This window comes from Microcaecilia unicolor, chromosome 9, assembly GCF_901765095.1.
Source record: "Microcaecilia unicolor chromosome 9, aMicUni1.1, whole genome shotgun sequence".
NCBI lineage: Eukaryota > Metazoa > Chordata > Amphibia > Gymnophiona > Siphonopidae > Microcaecilia > Microcaecilia unicolor.
Genome location: NC_044039.1, coordinates 36781535 through 36809199, shown reverse-complemented (window position 1 = coordinate 36809199; position 27665 = coordinate 36781535). Strand labels below are relative to the sequence as shown.

Below are 27665 nucleotides of genomic sequence, written 5' to 3'. Positions count from 1 at the left end.
TCCTTGATTCCTCCCTATCTCTCTTGCCGTAAATTCCTCAGTTGGCTTTCAGATCTTTCGGCAATTACGGGCAATTCATCACCTCTGATTCTAATCAGTTTCATACCCATGTTCTTTCTTTTTTCACATCCCACTTGGACTACTGTAACATCATTTATGCAGGTTTACCTCACTTGGCATTAAAAAAAAGTTACAAACAGCGAATGATACATACCTGTAGCAGGTGTTCTCCGAGGACAGCAGGCTGATTGTTCTCACGACTGGGTGACGTCCACGGCAGCCCCCACCAAACGGAACAAAACTTCGCGGGCGGTCCCGCACGCAGGGCACGCCCACCGCGCATGCGCGGCCGTCTTCCCGCCCGTGCGTGACCGTTCCCGCTCAGTTGAATGACAAGCAAAAATGATCAAACGCAACTCCAAAGGGGAGGAGGGAGGGTAGGTGAGAACAATCAGCCTGCTGTCCTCGGAGAACACCTGCTACAGGTATGTATCATTCGCTTTCTCCGAGGACAAGCAGGCTGCTTGTTCTCATGACTGGGGTATCCCTAGCTCTCAGGCTCACTCAAAACAAGAACCCAGGTCAATTTAACCTCGCAACGGCGAGGGTATAACAGAAATTGACCTATGAAGAACAACTAACTGAGAGTGCAGCCTGAACAGAATAAATCGGGTCCTGGAGGGTGGAGTTGGATTTACACCCCAAACAGATTCTGCAGCACTGACTGCCCGAACCGACTGTCGCGTCGGGTATCCTGCTGGAGGCAGTAATGAGATGTGAATGTGTGGACAGATGACCACGTTGCAGCCTTGCAAATCTCTTCAATAGTGGCTGACTTCAAGTGAGCCACCAACGCTGCCATGGCTCTGACACTGTGAGCAGTGACATGGCCCTCCAGAGTCAGCCCAGCCTGGGCATAAGTGAAGGAAATGCAATCTGCTAGCCAATTGGAGATGGTGCGTTTCCCGACAGCGACCCCTATCCTGTTAGGGTCGAAAGAAACAAACAACTGGGCGGACTGTCTGTGGGGCTGTGTCCGCTCCAAGTAGAAGGCCAATGCTCTCTTGCAGTCCAATGTGTGCAACTGCTGTTCAGCAGGGCGGGTATGCGGTCTGGGAAAGAATGTTGGCAAGACAATTGACTGGTTAAGATGGAACTCTGACACCACCTTCGGCAGAAACTTTGGGTGAGTGCGGAGCACTACTCTGTTGTGATGAAATTTGGTATACGGAGCATGAGCTACCAGGGCTTGAAGCTCACTGACCCTACGAGCTGAAGTAACTGCCACCAAGAAAATGACCTTCCAGGTCAAGTACTTCAGATGGCAGGTATTCAGTGGCTCAAAAGGAGGTTTCATCAGCTGGGTGAGGATGACGTTGAGATCCCATGACACTGCAGGAGGCTTGATAGGGGGCTTTGACAAAAGCAAGCCTCTCATGAATCGAACGACTAAAGGCTCTCCAGAGATGGCTTTACCTTCCACACGATAATGGTAAGCACTAATCGCACTAAGGTGATTCCTTACTGAGTTGGTCTTGAGACCAGACTCTGATAAGTGCAGAAGGTATTCAAGCAGGTTCTTTGCAGGACAAGAACGAGGTTCTAGGGCCTTGCTCTCACACCAAACGACAAACCTCCTCCACTTGAAAAAATAACTCTTTTTAGTGGAATCCTTCCTAGAGGCAAGCAAGATGCGGGAGACACCCTCAGACAGACCCAACGCAGTGAAGTCTACGCCCTCAACATCCAGGCCATGAGAGCCAGAGACTGAAGGTTGGGGTGCAGCAACGCTCCGTCGTTCTGCAAAATGAGAGTCGGAAAACACTCCAATCTCAACGGTTCTTCGGAGGACGACTCCAGAAGAAGAGGGAACCAGATCTGACGGGGCCAAAAGGGCGCGATCAGAATCATGGTGCCGCGGTCTTGCTTGAGCTTCAGTAAGGTCTTCCCCACCAAAGGTATGGGAGGATAAGCATACAGGAGGCCGGTCCCCCAATGAAGGAGAAAGGCATCCGACGCCAGCCTGCCGTGTGTCTGAAGTCTGGAACAGAACAGAGGCAGCTTGTGGTTGGTCCGAGAGGCGAAAAGGTCCACCGAGGGGGTGCCCCACTCTCGGAAGATCTTGCGTACCACTCTGGAATGGAGCGACCACTCGTGCGGTTGCACGACTCTGCTCAGTCTGTCGGCCAGACTGTTGTTTACGCCTGCCAGGTATGTGGCTTGGAGGAGCATGCCGAACTGGCAAGCCCAACGCCATATCCCGACGGCTTCCTGACACAGGGGGCGAGATCCGGTGCCCCCCTGCTTGTTGATGTAATACATTGCAACCTGATTGTCTGTCCGAATTTGGATAATTTGACAGGACAGCCGATCTCTGAAAGCCTTCAGTGCGTTCCAGATCGCTCGGAGCTCCAGGAGGTTTATCTGAAGATCCTTTTCCTGGAGGGACCACAGTCCCTGGGTATGAAGCCCATCGACATGAGCTCCCCACCCCAGGCGAGATGCATCCGTCGTCAGCACTTTCGTGGGCTGAGGAATTTGGAATGGACGTCCCAGGGTCAAATTGGGCCAAATGGCCCACCAGTGCAGTGAAGTGCGGCAACTGGTGGAGAGGCGGATGACATCTTCTAGATTCCCGGTGGCTTGAAACCACTGGGAAGCTAGGGTCCATTGAGCAGATCTCATGTGAAGACGAGCCATGGGGGTCACATGAACTGTGGAGGCCATATGACCCAGAAGTCTCAACATCTGCCGAGCTGTGATCTGCTGAGACGCTCTGGCCTGCGAAGCCAGGGACAGGAGGTTGTTGGCCCTCGCTTCGGGAAGGAAGGCCTGAGCCGTCTGAGTATTCAGCAGAGCTCCTATGAATTCCAGAGACTGGGCTGGCTGGAGGTGGGACTTTGGGTAATTTATCACAAACCCCAGCAGCTCCAGGAGGCGGATAGTGCACTGCATGGGCCGGAGAGCTCCCGCCTCCGAGGTGTTCTTGACCAGCCAATCGTCGAGATATGGGAACACGTGCACTCCCAGCTTGCGTAGATACGCCGCTACCACCACGAGGCATTTTGTAAACACCCGCGGGGCAGAGGCAAGCCCAAAGGGCAGCACACAATACTGAAAGTGTCGTGAGCCCAGGCGGAATCTGAGATACTGTCTGTGAGCTGGCAGTATCGGGATGTGAGTGTATGCGTCCTTTAAATCCAGGGAACATAGCCAATCGTTTTTCTGAATCATTGGCAGAAGGGTGCCCAAGGAAAGCATCCTGAACTTTTCTTTGACCAGCAATTTGTTCAGGCCTCTTAGGTCTAGGATGGGACGCATCCCCCCTGTTTTCTTTTCCACAAGGAAGTACCTGGAATAGAATCCCTGCCCTTCCTGCCTGGGTGGTACGGGCTCGACCGCATTGGTGCTGAGAAGGGAGGAGAGTTCCTCTGCAAGTACATGCTTGTGATGGGAGCTGAAGGATTGAGCTCCCGGAGGACAATTTGGTGGCAGGGAGGCCAAATTCAGGGCGTATCCGCACCGCACTATTTGGAGAACCCACTGGTCGGAGGTTATGAGAGGCCACCTTTGGTGAAAAAAATTTTAACCTCCCTCCGACTGGCAGATCGTCCGGTACGGACACTTTGAGGGCGGCTATGTTCCCATGGATCCAGTCAAAAGCCCGTCCCCGGCTTTTGCTGTGGAGGAGCAGGGGGCTGCTTAGGCACACGCTGTTGACGAGAACGAGTGCGCTGGGGCTGTCCCTGTGCCTGACGAGGCCTTCGGGCCGGCTGGGTGTACCTACGCTTGGTAAAGGCATAGGGTGCAGCCTGCCGGGCCCGGGAAAAACGTCCACCTGCTGAGGTGGATGCTGAAGGCGCCCGGTGGGAGAGCTTGTCGAGGGCGGTTTCCCGCTGATGCAGTTGGTCCACCAGCTGCTCGACCTTCTCACCAAAAATATTATCCCCCCGGCAAGGGACGTCGGCCAGTCTCTGCTGGGTGCGGTTGTCCAGGTCAGAGGCACGCAGCCATGAGAGCCTGCGCATCACTATACCTTGGGCCGCAGCACGAGATGCCACGTCACAGGTGTCATATATACCCCTGGACAGGAACTTTCTGCACGCCTTCAGCTGCCTGACCACCTCCTGAAACGGCCTGGACTGCTCCGGCGGGAGCTTGTCAACCAGGTCCGCCAGTTGCTTCACATTATTCCGCATGTGGATGCTCGTGTAGAGCTGGTTAGCCTGGATGCGGGTCACGAGCATGGAAGATTGGTAGGCCTTCCTCCCAAACGAGTCCAGAGTGCGAGACTCCCGCCCCGGGGGCGCCGAGGCGGTATCCCTCGAACTCCGTGCCCTCTTGAGAGCAGAGTCCACGACCGCCGAGTCATGAGGCAATTGGGACCGAATTAACTCTGGGTCTGAGTGGATTCTGTATTGGGACTCTGCTTTCTTGGGGATGGTGGGATTAGATAGTGCTCTCAACCAGTTCCGAAGCAGTGTCTCTTTGAGGACATTGTGCAACGGCACCATGGAGGACTCTCTAGGTGGTGATGGATAGTCGAGGACCTCGAGCATCTCAGCCCTCGGCTCATCCACAGAGACCACGTGAAAGGGAATGCAAATAGACATATCCCTGACAAAGGAGGCAAAGGAGAGGCTCTCAGATGGTGAGAGCTTTCTCTCTGGTGAAGGAGTGGGGTCGGAGGGAAGGCCCACAGACTCCTCTAAGGAGAAATATCTGGGGTCCTCCTCCTCCCCCCACGAGGCCTCTTCCTCGGTGTCGGACATGAGCTTGTGCAGCTCAGTCCTCAACCGGGCCCGGCTCGACGTCGAGGCACCGAGGCCTCGGTGGCGTCGTCGAGCGGTGGACTCCCGCGCCGGCGGGGATGAAGCTCCCTCCATCGACGACGACGGGGACTCCACCTGCGTGGCGGTTGAGACCGGCGCCGCAAGCGGCGTCGAAGGCCTCGGCACCGGGCTAGAGCACACCGGCGCCACAGTCAACGGCGCCGAGGGCGCAAGCACTCCCGGCCCCGGCACAGTCTGGCGCATCAGCCCTTCCAGGATCCCCGGAAGGATGGCTCGGAGGCACTCGTCCAGGCCCGCTGTCGGGAAAGGCGGGGCCGGTAGAGGCGTCGGTGCCGGAAGATGTTCGGGTCCAGGAGACTGCACCAAAGTGCTGGCACTCTGACGCGTCGGCACCTCTACTACAGAGGGGGACCTCTCCTCTCGACGCTGCCGCTTCCTCGGCGTCGATCCATCTCCGGCGCCGGGAGCCGGATGCATCGAGGGCGACCGATGATGGTGTTTCTTCGTCTTCTTGCGATGTCCGTCATCGGCGCTCGGTGGAATTGAGGAGGAGGAGGTCGATCCCCCTCGGCCTCGAGGGACCGGGTCTGACAGGGTTCGGTCCCGAGGGCCCTGGGTAGAGGGAGTGACCGGGGCCGATTGCCCACGCGGCCTCTCACCCCTGCCTTCACCGGGGGACCGGCGGGCCGACGGGACCTGTGCTCCTGGGGTCGATGCCATCGGTGCCGATTTCGTGGACATCGATACCGGTACCGAAGAACCGGCCGTCGATACCGATGCCGTCGAAGTTGACGTCGAGGTGCCGGCGCAAGATCCAAAAAGACGGTCCTGAAGAACTTGCCTCGCTACTTGTGTCCATTTCCGGAGACCGAGACACAAAGTACACGTCTTGGTATCGTGCTCCGGCCCGAGGCACTGGAGGCACCAAGCGTAAGTGTCGGTCTGCGAGATATGCCGGCCGCACCGACCACACTTCTTAAATCCACTCGGGACCTTCGAGGACATCGACGGAAAAATCGCGTCGGCGAAATCAAAGTCGTCGATGGTGGCGGTAAAAATCACACCTCGAAAAGAAATCGACCGCGCGGCCACAAGGCCGCAACGCGACGCCCCCGCTAAGAGATGAGGGAAAACAAAGTTCAGCGGTTTTTTTTTTTTTTTGGTTTAAAAAAGAAACTAAGAGAAACGCGACAACGAAAAAAGAAGAAAATTTGCGCGAAAACGCGATCCGGTTTCCGGGGCTGACAGAGAGAGAGACGAACACGGCTCTCTCCAGCGCGGAAAAGAAAAGACTGAGCGGGAACGGTCACGCACGGGCGGGAAGACGGCCGCGCATGCGCGGTGGCCGTGCCCTGCGTGCGGGACCGCCCGCGAAGTTTTGTTCCGGTTGGTGGGGGCTGCCGTGGATGTCACCCAGTCGTGAGAACAAGCAGCCTGCTTGTCCTCGGAGAATCTTCAGAACACTGCCATCCATCTAATTTGCCACACCTGTCGGTATGATCACACCACACCACTATTAAAGCAGTATCATTGGCTACCAGTTCAAAAAAGTAGCAATACTGAAATTCAGAGCTCTCCGAGTAGGATTACCTTACTATCTCTCATGTCTCACAATTCTTTATTCTCCAGCAAGTTCTCTGCTCTGTTAACAATCGCCGTTTAATTCTTCCAAGTCCAAAATCTGCATATTTAGAATCAACTAGGCATAGCGAATTTTTTTTTTTCTTTCACCTCATATCTGGAACAATCTTCACCCTTCCTCTCCATAGTACTCTTTCCTTTCAAGACTTTAAATATTTATTGCATTTGTATCCCACATTTTCCCACCTCTTTGCAGGCTCAATGTGGCTTACATTATGCCGTAATGGCAAGCGCCATTACCGAAAGGAGAGGTACAGGATACTATTGCATTTAAAGTAGCGAGATATAAAATCAATTAGAAATAAAAAGATATATAAATCATTTCAGGTGTAAGAGAACTAAGGTAATATGTAACATTCAAAAAAGACAATTTTGATTATAGTGAACAAATAGCATAGTGAATACACTGAACAAATTGTAAGAGATCACAGATAACTTGTTCAGGTAAAAAGTTTTAGTTTCAGTTCAATTATGAAGGACCTTTGTGGTAAGTCTCATTAAACAAGTTGGTCTTTAGTCATTTCAGGAAGGTTACCAAATCGTGCGTCGTTTTTATGGCTTTTGGTATGAACCTAAGACTTGGCTTTTTATACAATTTTTCAGAGTACCAGATAAGAGTTCTCCAGCTACCCCCCTCTCCTTTTGTTTCCCTTCCTACTATATGAAGCTTTTAATTCCTCTTCCCCAGTTCCCCTTTCTCCACTTGTTTTCTCTCTGACCCTCTCAGTGTGATTGAGCTTTGCTTTCCTATCAAAATATGAAGTTCCTTTCCTTTCTCCTCAAAACTTTTGTAATTATGTACACTGCTCTGCCCTGCATAGTCTGATAGAACAGTATAGTAAGCGGGAGGTGGTGGAGTAAGCGGGAGGTGGTGGAGATGAAAACGGTAACGGAATTCAAAAGTGCGTGGGATGTGCATAAAGGAATCCTGTGCAGTAGGAATGGATCCTCAGAAGCTTAGCCGAAATTGGGTGGCGGAGCAGGTGGGGGAAGAGAGGTTGGCGGTTGGGAGGCGAGGATAGTGGAGGGCAGACTTATACAGTCTGTGCCAGAGCCGGTGGTGGGAGGCGGGGCTGGTGGTTGGGAGGCGGGGATAGTGCTGGGCAGACTTATACGGTCTGTGCCCTGAAAAGGACAGGTACAAATCAAGGTAAGGTATACACATATGAGTTTATCTTGTTGGGCAGACTGGATGGACCATGCAGGTCTTTTTCTGCCGTCATCTACTATGTTACTACTAAACTATAAACTAGTGCAGATAATTGTGCCTAAGGCTATCTTATGCTACTATTCTATAACAGCAATTGTGCACATAACTACCATTATAGGGGTAAATATTCAGCCGGCGGCGGTGAGCATTTTTCTGACCACTGCCAGCATTATTCCCAAATACTCAATGCCAGCCATGTCCAGGCTTCAGCGCTAAATATACAGTTTATGCAGCGCTGGCTAACACATGGCCATGGCAGCGTTTCCCAAACTGTGCGCTGAGGAACCCCAGTGAACCACGGCAAACTCACAGGGGTGCCGCGGGGCAGATGGGAGTCCACACACCAAGCGCCACACATCACACACATGCGGTACTTAATCCCAGGCCTCCTCCTGCAAAACAACTGCTGCTGCGCTGGAACAAAGAGCAAGGACTGCACCCCCCCCATGTCCCCCTACCGATCACAGCTCAGCCGTGACTGGTCACGGAGCTTGTCTGGCACCTAAAAGGGAGATCCTGATTGGGAAGCAAGGAGTGAGATTCTTAGGTTCCAAATCAGCATCGCCCTAATAGGCAAATGCTCAAAAGCAAGTGCTTAACTCAAATTAAGGCACATTAGGCAGAGGTGAGGCAGATCGGTGGCTCGGTTGCTTCTGAGGCAACAGAAGACAATGCCCCCTGCCCTGGGCCGGGATGCGAGGGAGCGGAGAGAACCTGAAAGCAAATTCTGTAATGGCTCTAAAGACCAACCAGATACCCCCATACATCGTCTGCCAGAATCCTAGACCAAATCCGAACCTATGATAATGGAGATCATCTCGTCCACAATGTCCCAATTTTCTAGAGTAGTTGTCCTGGGAGATTTAAACTTACATCTAAAGAATGACGCTGACATAATGCTCATAACTTTAAATTGTTCCTGAAAATGAACTCATTGTGTTTGAAGAGGGTGCAACTCGTGAACAAGGCCATGCCTTAGACTTCCTTACTTCCTATCCCACTAGCTTGATTGGCTCATTTGAGTGGAAGCTCATACTGTGGTCTGACCACTTTAAACTAGACTTTACTATTAATATCCACATGTTGAGCCAGTCCAAGCACCAATCTTTTAAGCACATATGGTCCAGAGGGAAAAATCAATAAACCCAGCTTCTGGACAGAACTAAAAAAAGACTCCCTTACCCCCGAAATCCCTAACCAAGAATTGCTAAAATCTTTCTGGGACACTAAAGTCAAATCAGTGCTGGACAAAACTGCTGTAGTTACTACCAAAAACGTCAAGGCAGTTCGGAATTCTCCTTGGTTCTCAGAAGAGATATCTCAGCTGAAACTGAACTATTGTCACCTAATACTACTACTACTACTTAACATTTATAAAGCGCTACCAGGGTTACGCAGCGCTGTACAATTTAACAGAGGACAGTCCCTGCTCGAAGGAGCTTACAATCTAAAGGACAAAAAAGTGCAGTCAATCAAATTGGGGCAGTCTAGATTTCCTGAATAGATGAATAATGGTTAGGTGCCGAAAGCGACATTGAAGAGGTAGGCTTTGAGCAAGGATTTGAAGATGGGCAGGGAGGGGGCTTGGCGTATGGGCTCAGGGAGCTTATTCCAAGCATAGGGTGAGGCGAGGCAGAAAGGGCGGAGCCTGGAGTTGGCGGTGGTGGAGAAGGGTACTGAGAGGAGGGATTTGTCCTGTGAGCGGAGGTAACGGGTAGGAGCGTAAAGGGAGATGAGGGTAGAGAGGTAATGAGGGGCTGCAGATTGAGTGCATTTGTAGGTTAATAAGAGAAGCTTGAATTGTATGCGGTACCTGATCGGAAGTCAGTGAAGTGACTTGAGGAGAGGGGTGATATGAGCATATCGGTCTAGGCGGAAGATAAGACGCGCAGCAGAGTTCTGAACGGATTGAAGGGGGGATATATGGTTAAGTGGGAGGCCAGTGAGGAGTAGGTTGCAGTAGTCAAGGTGAGAGGTAATGAGAGAGTGGATGAGAGTACGGGAGGTGTGCTCAGAGAGGAAAGGGCGAATTTTGCTGATGTTATAGAGAAAGAAGCGACAGGTCTTGGCTGTCTGCTGGATATGCGCAGAGAAGGAGAGGGAGGAGTCGAAGATGACTCTGAGGTTGCGGGCAGATGAGACGGGGAGGATGAGGGTGTTATCGACTGAAATAGCAATGGAGAAAAAACAAGGCCACTGCTGACAAATCCAACCAGAAACTTGCCTTTCATCACTATAAATGAAAGATATCTGATTTCAAACGCAAATACTACAGTAGCTTACTGGGCCGAGATATCTTCAACAACAAAAATTATTCACCCTAGTCAGAAGCCTAACCTCCACCAACACTGTCAACAATATACATCAAGCATGCCCCTCCACTCAAGAACTAGCTGATTACTTTGCGAAGGTCAACCAAATCAGATCCAAACTAGCTAACAGTCCAGCAGGGAAAATGAATAACAATGGAAAAGTCTATGATTCAGGTACAGGCTCGGGCTCATGCCCAACTCAGGAAATTACAGCAGATCAGATATGGGATGTTTTTCAACCACTATCAACTGAAGATATAAAATCACTGCTACTAAAATTCTCATGCTCACACTGTTCCCTAGACCTCTGCCCAGAATTCCTGTTCCAAACCATTCCACCTGATATTCTTCAATGACTAACAAACTGCCTCAACGAGCTACTAGAATCAGGCTCTCTTCCTTCAGATATGGGCAAAATCGTTGTCACACCCCTACTGAAGGGTTCAGGTTTAGAAATATCATTAACAGCAAACTATCACCTGGTGGCCAGCATCCCTCTCTTCACAAAAATCCTGGAATCCTACGTAAGCAAACAATTTTCCAAATATCTAGACAAATTCTCTACTCCACACCAGACCTAATTTGGATTCAGAGCTGCACACAGTACAGAAACACTGCTCCTAGTCAAGTTCTATTACTTCAATTTGACATTTTGGCAGTGTTCAATGCGGGTGATCATGCAATGAAACTGGAAAGACTGAACCAGACAGGAATATCAGGATCTGTCTTTAAGTGGTTCAACCAATTCCTATCAAACTGAAGCTACTCCGTAAAACAAAACACACACCACTCCAACTACTGGTTTCCGAAATATGGCATCCCCCAAGGATCCCAACTTTCTCCTATTTTATCTTCTTTATGTCTATCCTCAGTTCAATACATCTGGGATTAGATGAATTACTGTTATCTTATGCTTACAAAATCATGCTCCTCCTACCTTTGTCATCTCCACAACAAGATATAAACCAATCTATAACAACAGGGATGAATACTATTCAGAACTGGAATCTGGTAAATAATCTAAAACTGAAAGCACAAAAGACTAAGATCCTTTGGTTCCGGAATTAAGGAGTGGAGGTCCCAACTTCAATAACACTATACAAGGATAGGAAACAGAGAGTGGGGTTAAATGGGCAGTATTCACAATGGAGAAGCGTGGTTAGTGGGATTCCTCAGGGGTCTGTGCTGGGACCGCTGCTTTTTAATATATTTATAAATGATTTAGAGATGGGAGTAACTAGCGAGGTAATTAAATTTGCTGACGACACAAAATTATTCAAAGTTGTTAACTCGCGACAGGACTGTGAAGAATTACAGAAGGACCTTCCGAGACTGGGCGGCTAGATGACAGATGACGTTTAATGTGAGCAAGTGCAAGGTGATGCATGTGGGAAAAAAGAGCCCGAATTATAGCTACGTCGTGCAAGGTTCCACGTTAGGAGTTACGGACCAAGAAAGGGATCTGGGTGTCGTCATCGATAATACACTGAAACCTTCTGCTCAGTGTGATGCTGCGGCTCGGAAAGCAAATAGAATGTTGGGTATTATTAGGAAAGGTATGGAAAACAGGTGCGAGGATGTTATAATGCCATTATATTGCTCCATGGTGCGACTGCACCTTGAGTATTGTGTTCAATTCTGGTCGCCGCATCTCAAGAAAGATATAGTGGAATTGGAAAAGGTGCAGCGAAGGACGACTAAAATAATAGCGGGGATGGGACGACTTCCCTATGAAGAAAGACTAAGGAGGCTAGGGCTTTTCAGCTTGGAGAAGAGACGGCTGAGGGGAGACATGATAGAGGTGTATAAAATAATGAGTGGAGTGGAACAGGTGGATGGGAAGCATCTGTTCACGCTTTCCAAAAATAGTAGGGGGCATGCGATGAAACTACAGTGTAGTAAATTTAAAACAAATCAGAGAAAATCCTTCTTCACCCAACGCGTAATTAAACTCTGGAATTCGTTGCCGGAAAACGTGGTGAAGGCGGTTAGCTTGGCAGAGTTTAAAAAGGGGTTAGATGGTTTCCTAAAGGACAAGTCCATAAACCGCTACTAAATGGACTTGGGAAAAATCCACAATTCAAGGAATAACATGTACAGAATGTTTGTACGTTTGGGAAGCTTGTCAGGTGCCCTTGACCTGGATTGGCCGCTGTCGTGGACAGGATGCTGGGCTCCATGGACCCTTGGTCTTTTCCCAGTGTGGCATTATTTATGTACTTATGATAGAACTTTCGCTACTGAATTCAAAGCTAAAGTACTGGGTGGGGGGGTCATCCTCAACTCCTCCCTAACATTCTCTTCCCACACCAATCAATTATGGAAGAAAACACTGTTTAAAATGAGACAACTACAAATAGTCTAGTCATTCTTTGACCAAAAAGCCTTTGCACTACTGGTCCAAATGCTGATGTTACCATATCTGGATTACTGTAATTCCTTATTCTGTGAAATTAAGATTCAACATAAAAAAACCAACCTACAGATCACACAGAACACAGCAGCTAGACTAATTTTCAAACAGAATAGATACACTAATGCTTCGCCATACCTGACTAAACTACACTAGCTACCCATAGCTGTAAGAATTAGGCTTAATGCCGCCTGTCTAGTCTTTCAAATTCTACAAGGTATCACATCTGAACTATTGATGAATATCTCATCAATGTATACTGTTCATTCCAGTAGACTGAAAGAACAATTGATCTTATCACCACTGCTCAACAGAGGAATTCGATTTCAGAAGACCTTTAGATCACTCTTCCCTGTATCAGGAATCTATGGAACTCACTCTTTCCTGCCATTAGATCTGAAACTACCTCACCTTCCGAAAGAGGTTAAAAGCCTTTTCCTTCCCAAAGACTTCCACATAACAACCACTTCTCTATGTGTCCCTTAACTGGCCACAAAAATATCAAACCAAACACCTCTACTACTCTCACACTCTATAGTTTTATACAAGATTGAATTAATCTAACAGATTTGTAAAACTGTATTCAACAATTGTTCCACCTACAACACTGTATCTAACCTAAGCCCCACTTATGATGTAAACCGCACTGAACTCTGAACGGGGAATATTAGCCGTATATAAGAGTTGAATTAATGAGAATTAACACATGTTAACTTGTTTATGCATTCTAGTAAATGAGGACAATAGACTGTAAGTCCTCTGGGAATATGGAAATGCCTACTGTATATGAACCAACTCACCTAGAGCAAAGAAGTGAGCTAAAAAGATCAAAATAAAACAGGTTACAATGGGAAACAGGTCTTCATATTTTGCAGGCTAACGAACACCCTTCCCTGCAATACATCATTTAGATCAGTGCTTCTCAACCTCTCATGGAGGCGCACCTAGCCAGTTGGATTTCAGGATTGCCCCAACGAACTTACATAGTAACATAGTAGATGACAGCAGATAAAGACCTGTACGGCCCATCCAGTCTGCCCAACAAGATAAACTCATTGTATGAGCTATTTTATATGTATACCTGACCTTTATTTGTCTTGCCATTTTCAGGGCACAGACCATAGAAAGCTGCCAAGCACTAGCTTTGCTTCCCAATTACGGGTGTTGCCACCCAATCTCCGCTAAGCTTCTGTGGATCCATTCCTTCTGCATACAATATGTTCTTTGATATACGTCAGTTTATCTTTTGCATATTCACTGAGGTTATCCTGAAAACCCAAGTGGTGACATGGGCGTTCAGGAAAAGGTTGGGTTGAGAAGCACTGATTTAGGTACTGGTATAGGAGGCTCCCTCAGTACACAGGAGATCTGGCACCAATGACACTGCATTATTCTTATGTGCTCACAATTTGTAGGAAATAGGTTCAAATGGATATTTTCTGCTGCTGACAGTCAGACTCAAATCATACCTGCTGGTGTATCAGCTTTAATTGTTCCATGTGTCCTGGGAGAAAGGACTGTGTGTTTATCCACTGAATTATGCACATCAGGTTTCCTGGTGTCAGGTGTCCTTTCATCAAAGTTCAGTAACGTTGGCACTGAATTCTTTATCTCAGGCCTTCTACTATTTGGTAGTGGTCCCTGGACTGGGCTCACTGGAGCAGACACATTTGGTTTGCTAGGTTCATGCATGGTGGCATATAGTGGTCCCTGGACTGGGCTTACTAGACGAGGTACGTTTGGTTTGCTAGTTGGAAGTATGGTGGTATGTAGTGGTCCTGGTTCCACTGTATCGACTTTACCCTCATATAATCTGGATGCAGTAAAAGCTGGAAAAAAAACCAAAGAATACACAATGAGTTTACTCTCTAGTTCACTTTTTCTATTCCTTCAAATGTAGTAGTTATCTTAAATAACATGGGGCAGACCATAATCAAAAGCATTTCTATGAACAAAATATTGCTAACGAGCAAAAATGGGGAGGGACAGGAACACAGAGAGGGATGCTAGACAGAGTAAGATAGGGGTGCAGAGGACATGGGGAGAGAGTAGGGACAGGGACACAGAGGGGAGATGGTGGACAGGACAGACAGGGGGCACACAGGAAAGATGGATGGTAGACATAAAGAGAAAAGAAATCTCAAAAGTACTGGAGACTCTGGAGAGAGTTAAGTAAAACAGAGAAAAGCAGAAGACAGACACCAGGAGCAAAGCAATGCTCAAGACAACAAAAGTAGAAAAAATATTTATTTTTCTGAATTTATTAATTGGTGTTAGGAGCGGTAACCTGGTGGTGCATGGGCGGAGAAGAGATGTGGAAGGCATTTTGCAGGTAGAGCATGGCACATACTGTGCATTAATCACCACTTCTGCAGTTAGCATGGGCCCAATTAGAGAGGTATAATCGAACAGGGCACCCAAGTTTTCATGAGGGCGGCCTCGCAGGACGGCCTCATAAAGGGGCGGGGCAACCCATATTATCGAAACAAGACGGGCGTCCATCTTTCGTTTCAATAATACGGTCGGGGACGCCCAAATCAGCAAATTTAGGTCGACCTTAGAGAAGGTCGTCCTTAGGTGGTTTTGAGATGGTCGTTCCCGGTTTTCAGCCATAATGGAAACCGAGGACGCCCATCTCAAAAACGACCAAATCCAAGCCATTTGGTCGTGGGAAGAGCCAGCATTCGTAGTGCACTGGTCCCCCTCACATGCCAGGACATCAACCGGGCACGTTAGGGGGCACTGCAGTGGACTTCACAAATTGCTCCCAGCTGCATAGCTCCCTTACCTTCAGTGCTGAGCCCCCCAAAACCCACTCCCCACAACTATACACCACAAATATAATAAATAAATAAGGGGGCACCTACCTGTGGGTACAGTGGGTTTTGGGGGGTTTGGAGGGCTCAACATTTACCACCACAAGTGTAAGAGGTGGGGGGGATGGGCCTTTGTCCGCCTGCCTGAAGTGCACTGCACCCACTAAAAACTGCTCCAGGGACCTGCATACTGCTGTGATGGAGCTGAGTATGACATTTGACGCTGGCATAGAGGCTGGCAAACAATGTTTTTAAAGTTGTTTTTTTTTTAGGGTGGGAGGGGGTTGGTGACCACTGGGGGAGTAAGGGGAGGTCATCCCCGATTCCCTCCGATGGTCATCTGGTCAGTTCAGGCACATTTTTGAGGCTTCATCATGGAAAAAAATGGACCAAGTAAAGTCGGCCAAATGCTCGTCAGGGACGCCCTTCTTTTTTCCATTATCGGCCGAGGACGCCCATCTCTTAATCACGTCCCAGTCCCGCCTTCGCTATGGTGCCGACATGCCTCCGTGAACTTTGTCGTCCCCGCGATGGAAAGCAGTTGAGGACGCCCAAATCTGGCTTTCGATTATGCCAATTTGGGTGACCTTGAGAGAAGGACACCCATCTCCCGATTTGTGTCGGAAGATGGGCACCCTTCTCTTTTGAAAATTCACCTGATAGTGCCTCCTAAATAGGAGGCGCTAACCCTCGGAATCTAAGGCGCCCAGATTTGCATGACCAACTTTAGACATGCTCCCGAGATGCATGCACAAATTAATTGAACAATGAGCTCATAAACATCAATAACTGGGTGCTAATAACCAATTATTGATATTGATGTTCATTGGCACCCATTAGAATTTGTGTGTGCATCTGGCTATTCTATTCTATAGGGCAGGGCACCTAACTCCAATAGCACGTAAAGGAGGCATGGCCATGGAAGGACATGGGCATGTCAGGGGCGTTCCAAAATGTTACATACATTGGGCCCAATATTCAGACCGTGGGAGGTGGCCAGGCTGCCTCCTGCAATCAGTGCTGAGCAATGCACTGAAAATTGGCAGATAGACGGTTATATCATCCGATATAACCAGCTAGCCGCTAACCATGAATTTTCAGTGGATCATGGTCGGCCGTTTCCAGCTGAAAATTTGCGGATAGCCAGTTATGGGGCAGTTAACTAGCCAGGTGCCAATCCTCGGCTTGATTATATAGTTTTATATCCGGTAAGCCTACTCCTCCTTGCCTCCAACCCCCCCCCCCCCCCCCCCCCAGATAGGTAAGTGGTACTCTGGCTTTCCGAGAGGCCCAACAGAACCGGGTAAATAATCGACCTGAGTGAGCCCCGAGCTTATCGAGCCAGACCCCAGGATTGTGGCCCGAGGGGTGCTCAGTCAGAGTGAAGACCGAGGGGTGCTCGGTCGGACTGGAGACTGACCTGACCGAGCCCTGATCCGATCGAGCCGAGAACATCGAGGGAGTTACCGAGCCAGGCCTGCGAGCTCCGGCGGAGTGTCTGGCGAACTACGACAGAGAAGGAAGGTAAGAAAGAGGCAAGAAAGAAAATCACCCACTGCCTGCGCGGAGAAACCACTGAGCGGTACACTGCCTGCCCGGAGCGGGGGACGCATGGGGCCCGTTGAAGTTGGCCGTGCGCCAATCTTGCCCTCCAACTGCCTGAACGGGATGAGAAAAAACGGGCTGCACACCCACTGGGAGCACACCAGAAGCCAGGCGGCGGCACCACGCGGCGAGGCCAAGCACCATCCAGCCCCAGACTAGCGGATGGTGTGCCGCAACAGAAGAGGTCACCGAGCAGCTCGTTGCCCACCTGGAGAGGGGGTAGCGCGGAGTCCGCCAGGTCGTGTGCTCACCAGGAGCCCGTGCCACGGTCCTGCCCGGGGAGGACCCGAAAAGATCACCGAATGACCAACTGCCCTCCCGAAAAGCGAGACGTAAGGGGCGTGCCGCTGCTGGCCATGCAATGCTCTCATCTCTCGCCCGCTGGAACAAAGATGAGATCCAAGCTGCAGAAGGTGCACTAGAACGTGCTGCGCCCGGAAAAATCACTGAGCGGACCATCACCCATCCAGAAAGGGGGTCATACGTGGTCCATAGGGAGACATCGAGCCGTACACCCCCAGGAGCCCGTGCTATGAACTGCCCATGCAGCGCTCAGAGATCCGCACCCCGACCCAAAGACACAACTACAGACCCTCCGCACCCTGGGGTAATCCAACTAAATACCTACCCGTGCGTATCCATCTGACACGAACTATCAGCAGCCCACATGATTAACTTCTTTCCCCGCACTAACACTTCACATAGTAAGAACCTACCCCCAATATCCGTAAAGAGAGGCGTAACCTTATCTGCCACCCCTTTCTTAAACAGGATTGCTACCCCACCTTTTTTCCCCTGGGCCACTGCTGCAACACAATCCCCCACCCACCATTGTTTGAGCTTAGTATGTTCAAGGGCTGATAAATGAGTCTCTAGTAACAAGGCAATATCAATACAGTGATGCTGAAGATGTTGCAATATTTTTGAACGTTTAATAGGAGAGTTAATGCCTCCCACATTCCAAGTCACCACCTTCAGCGGTACACCTCAAGCCAGCACCCATAACATCTCAGAATAATAAACCTAACAGTCGGGGAGGGGTGCCCCAGCCCTCATCCCCCCCCCCCTCAGAACGCATTCCCCACAGGCCTCACATGCAAATCTAAGCGCATCCAAACAATCTTCCATTGAATCACAAAACGTTCCCCATCCAATTCTAATCCTGAGTATTGACTCCCTCCAACCCCCCTATCCCTCTAAAAAAAACCCTCTGCCCGCTATCTCCTACTTCCCCAACCATCCTACCTAAGGGTCCCCTATGGAACCATCACGTTACACACCACCCACCGCATATCCCTCTAAGTATATGTATTTATAGCTTAAGTGACCAAAGCGACAGAGGGGAAAAAAGGCTTATTCTTATAACAACTTAATTCAGCAGCAATCTCACAGCATTGGCCATACACCAGGCTAAGCCTCCAATCTTGGACCATCCAGCGCTCCCCAAGTCCAGTCCATCCATGGGCTAGCTTGTCCCAAATCTCAATGCTTCCGGGATTGTACTGTGATCTCTCCCAGCAAATGATAATAACGGATCTCAAGTCAATGATCTGGACTTTCTCCCCTGGAAGGCCCAGACTCCACTGAACGCAGAAACTCCTGTGCTTCTTCCACCGTAAAATAAACTTTGGTTGCTGTTTGATAAATCACTCTCAGTTTAGCTGGGTATTGCAGGGCAAAGCATATCTTCAAGGCAAAAAGTTTTGAACACACTTGTGAAAACCGCCGCCTTTGGGCTGCAACCGCTGCAGAGTAATCCTGAAAACATAAAATTTTCTTGTTTCCATACTGTAATTCTTGGCCGCTTCTTAGCTCGGCCGATCGCATTTGGACCAACTTCACTCGTCTATCACTTGAAAATGTATCCACTGCTTTACTTAAGTTCTCCAATAAATACTGTAGATTGGACGTTTGTCCGACCCATCTCCTAAAAGCTGCACCAAAGTGTTTTGAAGAAGAACTGACTTGCTACCTCAACGTCATGTTAAGTGCAGGATCTTTCCCGCCAGGCCATGGTAACATCCTCCTCACCCCCATTCCGAAGAACCTAACGATCAAGCCAGACATCATCTCTAATTATCGCCCAGTGGCTTTGATTCCCCTAGTTACCAAGTTGATGGAGAGTATGGTCAACGTCCAGCTCAACAAATTCCTGGCCGATTTTGATAGTCTACACCACTCGAAGTCTGGTTTCCGAACTCAATATAGCACAGAAGCTGTCCTGGTCACCCTCTTATCTAACTTTAAACGACAGCTATCCATCGGACGGAAGGTTCTTCTGCTTCAATTTGACATGTCTAGCGCCTTCGATATGGTGGACCATGAACTCTTGCTTCATCTACTGGATTCTTTTGGCATATGAGGGCCTGTCTTACACTGGTTTGAGGGCTTTTTGACTACCAGAACTTACCAGGTCACAGTGAACTCTGCTACTTCTGATCCGTGGAAGGCCTCCTGTGGGGTTCCACAGGGCTCTCCCCTTTCACCTACCTTATTCAATATTACGATGATGCCTTTAGTCTCAGCTCTTGCAAAATTGGACCACAACCCTTTCATCTATGCGGATGATATTACCATCTACATTCCCTTTCACACCACCATATCAGAAACTGCTAACCTCATTGATGCCTGCTTCTCCATCATAAAGAATTGGGCTCAGGTGTTCCGGTTCAAAATAAACAAGGACAAACACAGTGTCTCATACTCTCGTCCACCCACACCCAAGTAATTGACACAAACATAGTAACATAGTAGATGACGGCAGAAAAAGACCTGCATGGTCCATCCAGTCTGCCCAACAAGATAAACTCATATGTGTATACCTTACCTTGATTTGTACCTGCCTTTTTCAGGGCATAGGCCGTACAAGTCTGCCCAGCAGTATTTCCCGCCTCCCAACCACCAGTCCCGCCTCCCATCACCGGCTCTGGCACAGACCGTATAAGTCTGCCCTCCACTATCCTCGCCTCCCAACCACCAACCTCTCTTCCCCCACCTGCTCCGCCACCCAATTTCGGCTAAGCTTCTGAGGATCCATTCTTACTGCACAGGATTCCTTTATGCATATCCCACGCATGTTTGAATTCCGTTACCGTTTTCATCTCAACCACCTCCCGCGGGAGGGCATTCCAAGCATCCACCACCCTCTCCGTGAAAAAATACTTCCTGACATCTTTCCTGAGTCTGCCCCCCTTCAATCTCATTTCATGTCCTCTCGTTCTACCGCCTTCCTGTCTCCGGAAAAGATTTTTTTGCGGATTAATACCTTTCAAGTATTTGAACGTCTGTATCATATCACCCCTGTTCCTCCTTTCCTCCAGGGTATACATGTTCAGGTCAGCAAGTCTTTGCTCATACATCTTGGAACGCAAATCCCATACCATTCTCGTAGCTTTTCTTTGAACCGCTTCCATTTTTTTAACATCCTTCGCAAGGTACGGCCTCCAAAACTGAACACAATACTCCAGGTGGGGCCTCACCAACGACTTGTACAGGGGCATCAACACTTCCTTTCTTCTGCTGATCACACCTCTCTCTATACAGCCTAGCAACCTTCTAGCTACGGCCACCACCCTGTCACACTGTTTCATCGCCTTCAGATCCTCGGATACTATCACCCCAAGATCCCTCTCCCCCTCAGTACCTATCAGACTCTCACCGCCTAACACATAGGTCTCTCGTGGGTTTCTACTCCCTAAATGCATCACTTTGCATTTCTTCGCATTGAATTTTAATTGCCAAACCTTAGACCATTCTTCTAGCTTCCTCAGATCCCTTTTCATGCTTTCCACTCCCTCCCGGGTGTCCACTCTGTTGCAGATCTTAGTATCATCCGCAAATAGGCAAACTTTACCTTCTAACCCTTCGGCAATGTCACTCACAAATATATTGAACAGAATCGGCCCCAGCATCGATCCCTGAGGCACTCCACTACTCACCTTTCCTTCCTCCGAGCGAACTCCATTTACCACCACCCTCTGTCGTCTGTCCGTCAACCAGTTCCTAATCCAGTTAACCACTTTGGGACCTATCTTCAGCCCATCTAGTTTATTTAAGAGCCTCCTGTGGGGAACCGTGTCAAAAGCTTTGCTAAAATCTAAGTAGATTACGTCTATAGCACGTCGATGATTCAATTCTCCAGTTACCCAATCAAAGAATTCAATGAGATTCGTTTGGCACGATTTCCCTCTGGTAAAACCATGTTGTCTCAGATCTTGCAACTTGTTGGCTTCTAGGAAATTCACTATCCTTTCCTTCAGCATGGCTTCCATTACTTTTCCAATAACCGAAGTGAGGCTTACCGGCCTGTAGTTTCCAGCTTCTTCCCTATCACCACTTTTGTGAAGAGGTACCACCTCCGCCGTTCTCCAGTCCCTCGGAACCTCTCCCGTCTCCAAGGATTTATTAAACAAATCTTTAAGAGGACCCACCAGAACCTCTCTGAGCTCCCTCAATATTCTGGGGTGGATCCCGTCTGGTCCCATGGCTTTGTCCACCTTTAGCTTTCCAAGTTGTTGATACACACTCTCTTCCATGAACGGTGCTATATCCATTCCATTCTCAGGTGTACTTTTGCCAGTCTCTCGCGGTCGTTCTCCAGGATTTTCTTAAGTGAAAACAGAACAAAAGTATCTATTTAGCAAATTGGCTTTTTCTTCATCATTATCTACATAGCGGTTCGCTGTATCTTTTAGTCTCACAATTCCCTTTTTAGTTATTCTTCTTTCACTAATATACCTGAAGAAATTTTTGTCGCCCCTCCTTACATTTCTAGCCATTTGTTCTTCTGCTTGCGCCTTCGCCAGATGTACCTCTCTCTTGGCTTCTTTCAGTTTCATCCAGTATTCCTCCCCGTGTTCCTCTTCTTGAGATTTTCTATATTTCTGGAACGCTAACTCTTTAGCCTTTATTTTCTCAGCCACTTGCTTGGAGAACCATATCGGTTTCCTTTTTCTCTTGCCTTTATTTACTCTCCTTACATAAAGGTCTGTGGCCCTGTTTATTACTTCTTTCAGCCTGGACCACTGCCCTTCCACTTCATGTACGTCCTCCCAGCCCATCATCTCCTTCCTCAGGTATTCCCCCATTTTACTAAAGTCAGCACGCTTGAAATCCAGGACTTTGAGTTTAGAGTGGCCGCCCTCCACTTCTGCTGTTATATCAAACCAAACCGTTTGATGGTCACTGCTTCCCAGGTGTGCACCCACTCGGACATTTGACACACTATCCCCATTTGTAAGCACCAGATCCAGCATCGCTCCCTCCCTCGTGGGTTCCGTCACCATCTGTCTGAGCAGAGCACTTTGGAAAGCATCCAAGATCTCTCTACTTCTTTCCGATTTGGCAGATGGAACCTTCCAATCTACATCCGGCAGATTGAAATCTCCCATCAACAGAACCTCTTTTTTCTTTCCTAATTTTTGAATATCTGCGATCAGATCTTTATCTAGTTCCTCTAATTGTGTGGGAGGTCTGTAGACAACACCCACGTGGACAGAGGTTCTATCCTCTCTTTTTAAGGTGATTCATATCGCTTCTTCTTTTCCCCAGGTCCCTGTCATTTCAGTTGCCATGATATCATTCCTCACATACAGAGCTACTCCTCCACCTTTACGACCCTCTCTTTCCTTCCTAAATAGATTATAGCCTGGTATGCTTGCATCCCATTCGTAATCCAGTAATGGGCTCTGCTCTTCCGATTGCCAACAGCCTGCGGCTTTTAGGAGTGCACCTGGACACACACCTCCAGTTGGTCAATCATGTGCACCTGGTCTCCAGAAAAATGTTTCAAGCCATGTGGAGGCTCCGGCGCATAAGATGCTTCCTTACTAGAGACCTGTTCCGTACACTTGTCCACTGGCTCGTCCTCTCCCGCCTGGATTATTGCAGCGGAATTTATGCGGGCTGCCAGGCCTCACTACTGAAAAAGTTCCAAACAGTTCAGAATACTGCCGCGAGACTCATCCTAAGAGAATGACGCTTTGCTCATGCCGAGTCCCTGCACTTCAAACTCCATTGGCTGCCTGTACAGGAGCGTATTGCCTTTAAGCTCTGCTCCTTAACCCATAAAATCATCTATGGGGCTGCCCCGGATTACATGCTCCCCTTGATCGACCTTCCACCCAGGAATGCTAATCCTGCTGCTTGGTCCTATCTCCATCTACACTTCCCGAACTGTAAGGGTGTCAAGTACAAGAAGAGTTTCACCTCGTCCTTCCGCTATTAAAGTCCTAAACACTGGAATGCTCTCCCGCAACACCTTAAAACTCAAGCGGACCACACCCTCTTCAAGAAGTTGTTGAAGACCTACTTCTTTGCTAAGACTTACTCCCCACTTTACACCGCTGATTGATGCACCCCCCCTGACCCTTACCCTGCTTAGTTTCATACTGTTAGCTACTGTTCCCCCTGTCTACTCCTTGTATACTTTTCTAAGATTCCTACATTGTAATTTTACTTAACTGTCTGTAAGCCACATTGTGCCTGCTTGAGTGAGAAAATGTGGGATATAAGCGAACCATAAATAAATAAATAAAAATAAACAAAATAGCTGACATGTGCAAAATTAAGCAGGCGGCAAATCACTACTCTTGGTCTTGGTGGAGATGGTTGGCGGGGACCCACACGTTGAGCCCTTTCCACACAGAGGTCACCACGATAGGGTTGCAGCTTTAATTGCTGTGGCAGCCATGTTTCCAGAAAGTTCCGCAGGTCTCCCTCTCTCAATGTATCTGGTAAGCCCACAAATCGCAGGTTGCTCCTTCGGGATCTGTTCTCTAAGTCTTCTATTTTCTCTTCATATGTTGCCACCTTATTTTTCAGACGGGCATAATCCTCCTCCATTGTGGTTACCCAGTTCTCTAAGATCCCATGATGCTACTGGTACACTACTAAATCCTTACTGAGCAGCCCCATATGGTCTTGTAATTGTTCTAACTTAAGTTCGATTGGGCTCAGTCACTTATCAAATAGTACCTTCATGGCTCCTGTTACCTTGGCCGCCAACTCTGCTACCCATGCCGAGCCGATTGTGGATGTGGCCGGGCTCGCCGGGGACGCCATTTGTCCTCATGTGCTCTGACTTTCTCCTTCTCCTTACGCAGTCCCTTCGCAGCCGTGGCACTTGTGAAAGTTTCTCAAACGGCTCCAGAGTCTGCAGGCAAAGATCTCGAACGCGTATGCAGGTCTTGTCGGTTAAAACAAATGATGTTGACGGCGGGTTTAGCGGTGGGATGGCAGGAGCGGTGTTAATCATCACCTGCTCCCGAACATGGCGTCACGTGACCTCTCTGGAAAAAGTATTTAAAAAATTTTTTTTTTAGGGTGGGAGGGGGTTAGTGACCACTGGGGGAGTAAGGGGAGGTCATCCCCGATTCCCTCCGATGGTCATCTGGTCATTTAGGGCACATTTTTGTGGCTTGGTCGTAAAAAAACAAAGGACCAAGTAAAGTCGTCCAAGTGTTCATCAGGGACGACTTCTTTTTTCCATTATCGGCTGAGGACGCCCATGTGTTAAGAACGCCCAAGTACTGCCTTCGCTATGCTTCCGACACGCCCCCGTGAACTTTGGTCATCACTGCAACGGAAAGCAATTGAGGACGCCCAAAATCGGCTTTAGATTATGCCGATTTGGGCGACCCTGTGAGAAGGACGCCCATCTTGCGATTTGTGTTCAAAGATGGGCGTCCTTCTCTTTCAAAAATAAGCCTGACAGTAACATAGTAGATGACGGCAGATAAAGATCTGTACGGTCCATCCAGTCTTCCCAACAAGATAAACTCATTGTATGAGCTACTTTATATGTATACCTGACCTTTATTTGTCTTGCCATTTTCAGGGCACAGACCATAGAAGTCTGCCCAGCACTAGCTTTGCTTCCCAATTACGGGTGTTGCCACCCAATTTACACTAAGCTTCGGTGGATCCATTCCTTCTGCATACAATATGTTCTTTGATATATGTCAGTTTATCTTTTGCATACTCACTGAGGTTATCCTGAAAACCCAAGTGGTGACATGGGCGTTCAGGAGAAGGTTGGGTTGAGAAGCACTGATTTAGGTAATGGTATAGGAGGCTCCCTCATTACACAGATCTGGCTCCAATGACACTGCATTATTCTTATGTGCTCACAATTTGTAGGAAATAGGTTCAAATGGATATTTTCTGCTGCTGACAGTCAGACTCAAATCATACCTGCTGGTGTATCAGCTTTAATTGTTCCATGTGTCCTGGGAGAAAGGACTGTGTGTTTATCCACTGAAATATGCACATCAGGTTTCCTGGTGTCAGGTGTCCTTTCATCAAAGTTCAGTAACGTTGGCACTGAATTCTTTATCTCAGGCCTTCTACTATTTGGTAGTGGTCCCTGGACTGGGCTCACTGGAGCAGACACATTTGGTTTGCTAGGTTCATGCATGGTGGCATATAGTGGTCCCTGGACTGGGCTTACTAGACGAGGTACGTTTGGTTTGCTAGTTGGAAGTATGGTGGTATGTAGTGGTCCTGGTTCCACTGTATCGACTTTACCCTCATATAATCTGGATGCAGTAAAAGCTGGAAAATAAAACAAAGAATACACAATGAGTTTACTCTCTAGTTCACTTTTTCTATTCCTTCAAATGTAGTAGTCATCTTAAATAACATGGGGCAGAACATAATCAAAAGCATTTCTATGAACAAAATATTGCTAACGAGCAAAAATGGGGAGGGTCAGGAACACAGAGAGGGATGCTGGACAGAGTAAGATAGGGGTGCAGAGGACATGGGGAGAGAGTAGGGACAGGGACACAGAGGGGAGATGGTGGACAGGACAGACAGGGGGCACACAGGAAAGATGGATGGTAGACATAAAGAGAAAAGAAATCTCAAAAGTACTGGAAACCCTGGAGAGAGTTAAGTAAAACACAGAAAAGCAGAAGACAGACACCAGGAGCAAAACAATGCTCAAGACAACAAAGGTAGAAAAAATATTTATTTTTCTGAATTTATTAATTACTAGTAAAAAAGGCCCATTTTTTAACGCAATTAAACGGGCGCTAGCAATGTAACGAGTTCCTGCCATTAATGTTTCCACGGTTTTTATTCGGAATATAATTGTTGTTTACATGTGTAAGATTTCTTTATATACAATAGTTTTTGTGTAAACTGTGTTACAATGTGGTAAACGTTTTCCTTGTTCAGGCCCTTCAATCAGTTTAACAATCACATCAGAAGCAGAGGCGTATCTGAAGTTCAACGGTATGGGGGGGCCAGAGCCGAGGTAAGGGGGCACATTTTAGCCTCCCCGGCGCTGCTGACCCCCCTCACCCCCCGCTGAAGACGACGACGACACCACCACCCCCGCCAACACCACCACCTCCAACTACTTTAAACCCCCCCCCCCTCTCGCCGAAGACAACACCACCACCTAGCTCCAACTACTTTGAACCACCCCTCCCGCCGTCACTCCGCCGTCACGCCTCACCTCCCTTTGCTGGCAGGGGAACCCAACCCCCGCCAGCCGAAGTCTCCTTCCTTCCTTCGTTTGGGTTTGGTTTCTGACTTGTTTCTCTGAGTCTGACGTCCTGCACATTGTACGTGCGTGCAGGACGTCAGAAACCAAACCCAAAGGAAGGAAGGAAGGAGGCTTCGGCTGGAGGGGGTGGGGTCCCCCGCCAGCAAAGGGAGGTGAGGCGCGACGGCGGAGTGACGGTGGGAGGAGGGGGGGGTTGAGAGGGTCGTCGGTAGGGGGGTCCAGGGGCAAATCTACGGGGGCAAGGCCCCCATAGCAGATACGCCCCTGGTAGTTTCAAAACCCTCTGTTTCTGTTCTGAGGAATGTGACTGTCTGAACTGTCGGCGGGCCCCTCCTAGTTGGCTGCTCAATCGGAGGATCTCCCTATCTCGAGCCCTCCTTTGGGTGCTTGTATAACTAATGATCTCTCCCCGTAACACCGCCTTCGCTGCCTCCCAGTACAACACCGGATCTGCTTCATTCTCTACATTATGGATTTTGTAGTCCCTCCAACTCTTGAGAAGTCTATCTCAAAAGGCCTGATCTCTGTATAATTCCACTGAAAAAACCCAAAGCCACCCCTGTAGAGGAGGCTGTGACCACTTGATGTCCATCCAAACCCACGCGTGGTCTGAGATAGCATAAGGCCCGATATCTACCTTGAGCACTGAGTTAAAGAACTGCCTGGAGACCAGCATATAATCTATGCGGGCCTGGGTAGAGTGAGCTTGAGACAAGTGTGTGAAATCCCTCTCCTGAGAATGTAATACTGGCCGGACATCCACTAAATTCAACTGGTGGCATAAATTAGGTAAACCTCTGCTGTCATGAAGAGCTCCAGTCCTTCCGGGGTGGGATTTGTCCAATTGAGGGTCCATTACTGAATTAAAATCCCCTCCCACTAAGACTGCACTTTGGGGGCATGCCAAGAGTTTAGAAGTGACCATCTTATAGGAATGTTTATCATGTGGGTTGGGGCGTACACATTCCCAATGATTAACTTGTTTCCCCGCACTAACACGTCACATAGTACAAACCTACCCCCAATATCCGTAAAGAGAGGCGTAACCTTATCCACCACCCCTTTCCTAAACAGGATTGCTACCCCACCTTTTTTCCCCTGGGCCGCTGCTGCAACACAATTCCCCACCCACCACTGTTTGAGCTTAGTATGTTCAAGGGCTGATAAATGAGTCTCTTGTAACAAGGCAATATCAATACAATGACGTGATGTTGCAATATTTTTGAACGTTTAATAGGAGAGTTAATGCCTCCCACATTCCAGGTCACCACCCTCAGTGGTACACCTCACACCAGGACCCATAACATCTCAGAATAATAAACCTAACGGACGGGGAGGGGTGCCCCAGCCCACATCCCCCC

General features: G+C 48.6%; 1 protein-coding gene across 2 annotated transcripts in view; it reads right to left on the bottom strand.

The window, feature by feature from the left end:
* Positions 1-27665, bottom strand: part of LOC115478063 (zinc finger CCCH-type antiviral protein 1-like) — a 108600-nt gene that overhangs the window by 43424 nt on the left and 37511 nt on the right. For both annotated transcript variants that reach the window (XM_030215294.1, XM_030215295.1), the window contains exons 5-6: positions 24984-25343; positions 13839-14198 (exon numbers count right to left, since the gene is read on the bottom strand). In XM_030215294.1, coding sequence (XP_030071154.1) covers positions 13839-14198; positions 24984-25343 — 720 coding nt within the window. The remainder of the gene's footprint in view (positions 1-13838; positions 14199-24983; positions 25344-27665) is intronic.